This window comes from Carassius auratus, chromosome 22 (assembly GCF_003368295.1).
Source record: "Carassius auratus strain Wakin chromosome 22, ASM336829v1, whole genome shotgun sequence".
Taxonomy (NCBI): domain Eukaryota; kingdom Metazoa; phylum Chordata; class Actinopteri; order Cypriniformes; family Cyprinidae; genus Carassius; species Carassius auratus.
The window spans coordinates 28,725,055-28,733,860 of record NC_039264.1 but is presented as its reverse complement, the minus strand read 5'-3'; the positions used below and the strand labels follow the sequence as shown (position 1 = coordinate 28,733,860).

The window sequence follows — 8,806 nt, the reverse complement described above, 5'->3', positions numbered from 1 at the left end:
AATCAGATTTGAGGCTTGTTATAACGCGTACATCAACCCGATCACTTTATTTGGCGTTTATGTAAACACTACAAACAGATTCATCAATCGATATTAATTCCGTCCGACCCAAAAATGTGCATGCACACATGGCTGTTTCTAAGCCCTAGTGTGTCAAAAACTCGAAACGTTTGTCGACGCCAGGTGTCGATCTACCAATCCCGTTTTACTACAGTCTGTGCTCCAGACTAGGCGATTGGAGTTCGTAATCGAAAGCAAAACCAGCCAGTTGAGATTTGTTGTTTTTCACACAAGCCTTGCTTATCTGGGGCTCAAAAGAACTCATGAACTTTCGTTTTCATTCTTGATTCGGACGCGTTACAAATATATATTTGTATATAAATATATACTCATTTTTCAGTGGAAAAAGTGTTAAAAATGAAGATCTTCGTTTTGTTCATTCTGTGTCTACTTTTCATTCCCGGTAAGTAGTTTGTTACAAACTGACTATCCGTAAACGTTAATAGCTAATCTGGCTTAGTTTGATTTTGTATCAGGTCTTAACTAATCAGACATGTATTATTTAGACTTAGTTATTCTCGTTTGAAGTAGCTGAGGTCTGATATAGCTTATGAATCAAGATTTTTATGATAAACCTATGAGTCATGTGGGATGCATAAGATCATAAGACTCGTGATGTCACAGCACTTTCGTATATTCTTATACCACTCCTCTAGAAGTGATTCACAATTATTTGTTCATTTCTTTTTCAGGTGATGATGATGATGATGATAAAAAAGAAGTGTTTGTGATGAAGGGAGATTCAGTCACTCTACACACTGGTGTTGAAACAAACCAACAAGACAGAATTACATGGTATTTTAATGACACACGCATCGCTCAAATCACTGGAGATCAGAGTAAGATCTGTTCAGATGTTCAGTGTAATAAAGGTACTGAGAGATTCAGAGACAGACTGAAGCTGGACGGTCAGACGGGTGATCTCACCATCACAGACATCAGAACTACAGACGCTGGAGTTTATCAACTACAAACTATCAGCAGAAGAATGATTCAAAAGATTTTCATTGTTGCTGTTCATGGTGAGTCATTTTAAAGCATGTTACATTTGCTTAAATCAAATATGCATATGTTTTTTTTTTTTCATTGTTGTTGTTTTTAAAGGGGTGCAAGCACCCAAAGTTCTAAAACCCTATTTGTGTTTGTTTTGATTTTCTTTTTCTTCTTCATGTTTCTTATAAATGTTTATGTGCATCAGAAACTGTAAATTGCAGAGACCCCAAATCTGTTCCCAAGAGTGTCCCCAAGTTGTTTTGTTTTTTTCCCAAAAAGATCATCCAGCAGCTGTCGATTTGTGTTGCAGATGTTTCTGGTGCAAAGACTGATAAAATGAAGACAAAAACAGTGAAGGAGGGAAACTCTGTCACTTTAGACACTCACGTAATAAAAAACCCAAATGATGTAATGAAGTGGCATTTTAATGACGATCTCATCGCTGAAATCACCAGAGATCAGAGTAAGATCTGTACAGATGATCAGTGTAAACAGAGATTCAGAGACAGACTGAAGCTGGATCATCAGACTGGATCTTTGTCCATCACAAACATCACAACCACAGATGCTGGAGTTTATGAACTACAGAAAAACCGCCGCATCCACCCTCACCACAGCATCATCAGTATCAGACGATTCAGCATTACTGTCACTGGTGAGTGTAATTTGGTCAATCAATACACGTTCCTTTGCAATAAGTACAGTTCAATATTGCTAATATTGCTAAACAAATGAAAGAGTGAAAAGCACTCAACTTTTGAACAAGCATGGCAACTTTTGTTCTCTGTTGTTACGTTTTAACGTAAATAGTTTCACTGAAAACTAGGGCTGTCGAAAATAACCCACTAATTGTGCAATTATTTTGTGCACAGTAGCTAACCATTATTTTGTATTGGAAGTGCAAGAGCGGCCAGCACCTTTTGTGCTTTCACAATTGGTATCATTTGTCTACCGCCACTTGTGTCCTGCAAATACAGACGAGTATCGTCCATTACACCACATTTTTCCCAGGTGTTTTTCCTCTGACCACTGTCTTTAACTGTATGCTTTGGTTTATGATGGGCAGCAAGCTCTGCTGCGATGCAACTGTCAGAACAACCAATGTCAGAAGCAAACATATGCCCTTGGCATTTAAAGTGAAACCTGCTGCAGACTTTGCCATTGATGTTATACAAAGAACAAAAGAAAAAGAGAAGTCACTCACTGCTTGCTGATTGACATTTGTAGCTTGGATAAAGATTAATCTATTCAATTTATTTCTATGCATATAGAATTCATGTCAATTCATGTCAAGAATGTTATGTCATACAAGATTGTCAAGACTGTGCAGTAATTTAAGCTTCAGGTGTGTGTTCACTTCTCACTGCTGTGTGGGCATGGGTTAAATGCAGAACATCAATTCCGAGAATGGGTTACCATACTTGGCAAATGTCATGGCTTTCACTTTCACTTTCACTTTTATGGGGTGCGTGTTCAATACTGTGTGTTAGTCAAGGCAGGGATGGTGGAAACTTGAACTGGAGATGACCAGTGGAGATGGAGCCATTGGGGCAGGAAACCCAGATGGAGACAAGCAGACTTCTGATGGATCTCCCTTGTTCACCACTGGTTTCCCTAGCTCCTGTTTTCCAGTGTTCCTTTCCAGACTCTCTCTTCCACCTCCATCTAAAAAATCTGTTGTGTGGTCCTCAAGGCAGTGATTCTTATGCATTATGCATTGTTATCCTGTCATGGTGGAAGCAATCGTGTCAGCAATGAAGTAAATGAAGCTTGAGTAGCTGTTGTATCTGTCATATTGTGGAAATCACCTAAATGGAAAGTACCAGTACTGCCCTATGGAGGGCACCTAAGACTCACAATTTGTATTGTTATTGTTATTAACTTTATTGTCCCCCTTAGGGGCAATTTGTTCTACAGCATGATATTTTTTTTTTACACCACATACAAGACAGACAAATGCATGACATAAAGAGCAGATTAAGAAAAAAAAAAAAAAAAAAAAAAAAAACCGAACTACCTCTTCCTATTTGAATTAAGTAAATTGATAGCATATGGAACAAACAAACAGTTAAATATGTTTATCTTGGCTAGAGGGACCCTGTACAAGGATCCTGAGAAAAGGTTTGAAATTAATGATAAAGAGGGTGAGACGTGTCAGATATGATGCGATGTGCTTTCTTTATCACCTGAATGTCAAACAAATCTGACAACCCAGGTAATTTCACACCCAGTACTTTACTGTAGTTATTTACAACCTTTGACAGAAAATTATTTTGTTTCAACTTTAAAGAGGCAAATCAATAAATCAATGAAAAATGTTAAAATCAATTCAACATATACCTTATAAAAAGCAGTCATCGATGTCTCATCAATATTAAATTTAGCTAATTTCCGCAGAAAATAAAGTCTTTGTTGGCTCATATTACACAATCTATTGGTATTGTCTGCAAAATTTAATTTATTATTGATAATACTACCCAGGTAGTTATAACTTTCTGCTGACTACAACACTCATTTGTTTAAAGGATGTAGAGCAGAGGAGAAAGTACACACTCCTATGGGGAGCCAATAGATGTAATTATAGGACCTGACAGAACACTATTAACCCTCTGAGACCTATTTGTAAGGAAATCTAGTAAACAAGTGGCCATTCTTGCATCCACGCCAAAACTAGACCTAAGCTTGTGAATGCAGAAGAAAAATCGACAAATAATAGCTTTCGCATGGTTACTACAACTCTCCAGGTGTTTATACAACAGGTCCAGTAAGATCTAAACTGTAGGTAAATTGCATCAATTACCTTCATTACAAGTGAGGTCTGGGAGACTGGTCTATGACCTGTCAAACATTTAGGACAATTATTTTTAGTGTTATTATAATTATTGATTTATCCATTTATAATTAGTGTTCCTGTTGCTCAATTGGTAGAGCATTGCGCTATCAAGCGTAAAGTTGGCAGTTTGATTCCCCGGGAACACATGATAGGTAAAAATTGATAGCCTGAATGCACTGTAAAGCATCTGCTAAATGCTTACATTTTAATTTACATTTAAATTTATTTTTTTATTTTATTTTTTGATACTGGAATAACAATCGACTGTTTCCGAATGAGATATATATATCCGAACATATATGATTGCTTTTTGAGAAAAATTTTAGGAATAAAATATGGGTAGGGTTAGGTTTAGGGGTAGGGATTGGGTTAAGTCTATATTTTTGGACAATAAGGTTGATACAGGATCATCAAAAGATGTTGATCCAGGAACAGGTATTACTTTGCAAAATCACGGCGACCCTTGTTGTATTTTTACTGTTTACTATGACTTATAATGAGCCGTTCATTTCTTCTTCAGGTGCATCTGGTGTTGAGACAGATGGAGTGTCAGTGTCACTGATGGAGGGAGATGCAGTCACTCTACACACTGGTGTTGAAATGAACCAACAAGACCCAATGAAATGGTATTTTAATGATATTCGTATAGCTCAAATAATTGCAAATCTGAATAGGACCTGTACAGATGTTCAGTGTAATGAAGGCACTGAGAGATTCAGAGACAGACTGAAGCTGGATCATCATACGGGTGATCTCACCATCACAAACATCACAACCACAGACTCCGGAGATTATAAACTAGTGACCATCAGGAGAAAAGTCATTCAAAAGATCTTCCATGTTGTTGTTCATGGTGAGTCATTTAACAGCAGGCTAAAAAAGCATGTATCACAACATTATTAATGTGTTTATTATAGTAGTTACATTCAAAACTCTTAACCAGATTCATTAGTATTTATCATATCTGAATGTGTTTTACCTATAAGACTCCACCCATTACAGTAACAGCCAATTTGAAAAGTGCAGTGTTCAGTTGTGCACATTTTTTCTTATAACTTCATTTATAACTTTATATCTTTGAACAGTTAGTCAGAAAATCATGCTCTTCGTGTTTTTGGATTCCTTGGGTCATAGCGAATCTGGATATAATAACCCACAATCCAGTTTGTTCTAAACATTTGACGGGCTTCATATTAAGGCCTTTACTAGTAAGACATAGTTTATAGTTTTGTTTCACATATTAGTTTAAGGGCTCATCCCGTCATATGCTCTGACAGAAAGGCTGTGTTTGACGCTGACAGAGACTCACGTTATTTTGAAATGTGCTGTCTTCCTGAATGCATAACTTACATTTCACAAGTATTTCCTACATCTGTAAATGCTAGAAAGCCATGGAAATATTTCATTTTTTTTCTGGCAGAAGTGCATGAGCCTTCTGCTTTGGGATTCTCAACTAAACTTCACAGTGAATGAGCACCTCCGCTCACATGTGCGCCAAACAGACAAGAGTACTTGTAGTTGGACAGTAAATTTGACACTTAGATTTTTAAACCTACTAGCAGGTCTAATTTTGATGAAAGCGCTGACTGTAAAGTGACTGTAATGGGGTAATCAAAGTAACCTAACTCAACTCTGTGCTTTTTAGTTTAGTGAATTTAACGTCCACTTTTAAAGCCTTATTTTTGTTTTAAGACTGCAATGTTACAATGGTAGAATTAAGTGTGATTTATAAAAAAAATAAAAAAAAAATTGCACATAATATAAAGGCTTACATGGGTTACATTCACTTAATTTTGTTTTCATAGCCTTTTGTAATGCACATTCTATTTCTGCTGTTCTTGGCTTGGCTCCACAATCGTTGCTTGCAGCTATATTTCTAATTCATTATTTTACGTTTGCCAAAAAAACTATTGCTTTTCAGACTGAAAGCTGAAACATTTGTTTTCTCACCAAAATTGAGCTACAATCAGCTGTTGGTTTGTTTCAGATGTTCCTGCTGCTGATCAAGATGATATTAAGAGAAGTTCAGTGAAAGAGGGAGAAGCTGTCACTTTAGACTCTCGTGTAATTAAAAAACAGAATGATGTGATGAGATGGTATTTTAATGAGATTCTCATCGCTGAAATCAATGGAGATCTAAGTAAGATCTGTACAGATGATCAGTGTGATGGGAGATTCAGAGACAGACTGAAGCTGGATCATCAGACTGGATCTCTGACCATCATGAACACCAGAACCACAGACTCTGGATTCTATCAGTTAAAGATCATCTACATCATCCGCCTTCGACACAGCATCAGCATCTTCAGAATAAAGAGATTCAGCATTACTGTCACTAGTGAGTGTAATTTTGTTTCATGTTTTCCTTTCTCTTTTGTGTAATAGTCAGTTGATTTAGCTGTTGTTCCTCAAACACCCACCAGATAGCACCATTTATCAGTTCAGTATCGATATCATTCTACTGATGACCAAAGTAGAAATGTGTAATCGTTAGAAAAGATTTTGATATCATTGATTATCAGATCATCTCTTGTAATAATGACTGTCTGTCTTTATCATTACAGATTCAAGTCTACCTTCAGGAGTTATAGCAGGGATATGTGCTGCTGTTGTTGTTGGTGTTGGTGTGCTGGCCGCTGTGGTGGTTTGTGTAAAGTACTGTTGCTGAAGAAGGGACCATGAGAAGAAAACTGATGTATTGTGAAATATACCATGTAAAATTAATTTGTAAAGTAACAGTGGTATTAAAACATTTTTATATCAGCAGAATAATATGACCATGCTTTAGGGTAAGAATGTAACGTGTACCCTTAAAAATAGTTATCAACACTGTGAGATGGAGATGGAACTGATGCCTTTTGAAAACTATTGATAGCATTACCATCTTTCCTCCATATAATGGCTGATAAAGTAGTGTTTATAGCGGTACTTTGTGTACAGCCTGGGAAACTGCTGTATGTCTGACACTTTCTGGTGTCTGTACATACAGCTGTAAAACCAATGGATCAACATGAAACTAATGCTAAATTATAACAATCTATAACTGATACTTTTGACTCAACCTCAAACAACTAAAAAAAAAAAAAAATTATATTATGAAATGTTAAATGTGTCTAAATATATACATGTATTTTTTTTTTCTTTTCTTTTTTTTTTGTGAAAACCTGAACTGTAAGTCTTGTTATTTATTGTATTTTTGTGTTTGAATATGTTTACATAGTCATTGCTTTGATTTATATATATAATGTTATATATATATATATATATATATATATATATATATATATATATATATATATATATATATATATATATATATATATGTTTCTGTATCTCCTGTGGATACCCTAACTATGTTGCTCTCTCATTCCAGTTTTTTTGGAAGCACTAGTGTTATTATAATACATTAAAACTGAAACTAAAACCATTTCATTATTTTAAATAAAACATGTTAACTGTAATAAAAAAAAAAAAAAAGTGTTTTTGCCAAAGCAACATGTCATTGAGTTCAAAATCTCAAAACTTATCCACAGACTCAGAATATTTTATATCAGTTTCCTCACTTCCCAGGGCAAGATGTGTAGTCCACGTGCTCTTCCTCTTTCTTAATCTGTAAAAAAAAAAAAAAAAAAAACTGATATTAAGAAAATTATTTTTCTTCATGTTTTTGAAAGAAATAACTTATACTGAACGGGGCTGCATTATTTTATAATCAAACAGGAAAAGCAGTGCAATTATGACATATTAGTACAATTTAAAAAAAAAAAAAAAAAAAAAAAAAAAAAATATATATATATATATATATATATATATATTAATATATATATATATATATATATATATATATATATATATATATATATATATATATATATATATTCAGCTTGAATATATTATAAAATTTATTCTTGTGTCAAAAAGCTGAATTTAGTGGACGTGGCTTGTTTCTTATAGAAGTAGAGCATGCAATTTCAGCACAAAGCATCATTTTTTTATGTTTTAAAAGAGTTAGGTAAGTTGGAAAGAGCAAAACATTTAATATGTGCCAACTGTTTTACAAATAAAATGTTAAGCGACTGACAATAATATCCAGGGATGGAAACTAAATTTCTTTTTTTTCCCTTAAATATTGAATTGAAAATGTAAATTAGTAAATGAATAGAAAACACAAGACTAGAAGTATTTCTTATCCTAGTGGACAGCATAGGTAATGCAGCCTTCATCTGTCAGTTAAAATGGAAAATCACGAGCATTGGAAAAAGTTCAATAAACTGATTTTTTTTTTTTTCTCAGAATCTCCAGTCCTGGGAAGTTTGAAGTGGACTTTGTGTCCACAAGATATAGGAATGTTAATCATATAGGCAATTCTCAACAAATTAAGAGTTTGGTTCCAAAATGCAATAAATCCATTTTGATCAATTTGAGTAAAAATATATATATATTTTTTTTGTTGTTGTTGTTTATGTTTGTTTGCTTGTTTGTTTGTTTACCAAGAAAGTGGCAAAATTTTATTATATTTTTCGGTTTTAAACTTTCACATAGCATCTTTATGTTATAATAACATCAAATATTTAAATTCAGATTTAGATTTTCAAAGATTTATTATAAAATTGATGAAAATACACAACATGGTAAGTTGATCCACATACGACAGCCTCTGAACTTGGTCAAAACTAATCTTATATAAGGCACTGGACCAAAACTACATTCAACAGTCATCGCTCCCAAAATGAAATCAACGCCGGGTCATCCTGTTAATGCTATAAATTAATTACAGCAATAAAATACAATTTCATCATGAACATTCATGGACAACAACATCACACTAAACCACAGAAATTCCAAAATGATAGTTCCTTTACATAGCTACCAAAAGTGCATTCAACTTTGCCATGTTACGTTCATTTTGTTGACTAGGGC

At 34.3% G+C, this 8,806-nt stretch overlaps 1 protein-coding gene across 1 annotated transcript; it reads left to right on the top strand.

Annotated features, from left to right (window-relative positions):
• The first annotated feature begins 913 nt into the window (after window positions 1-913).
• LOC113040264 (uncharacterized) lies at window positions 914-6,951 on the top strand. Its single transcript, XM_026198606.1, has 5 exons — window positions 914-1,082; window positions 1,364-1,708; window positions 4,407-4,739; window positions 5,874-6,224; window positions 6,451-6,951. Exons 1-5 carry the CDS (start codon window positions 1,049-1,051, stop codon window positions 6,552-6,554), a joined length of 1,167 nt encoding a protein of 388 aa, XP_026054391.1. The 5' UTR covers window positions 914-1,048; the 3' UTR covers window positions 6,555-6,951.
• The last annotated feature ends 1,855 nt before the right edge of the window (window positions 6,952-8,806 follow it).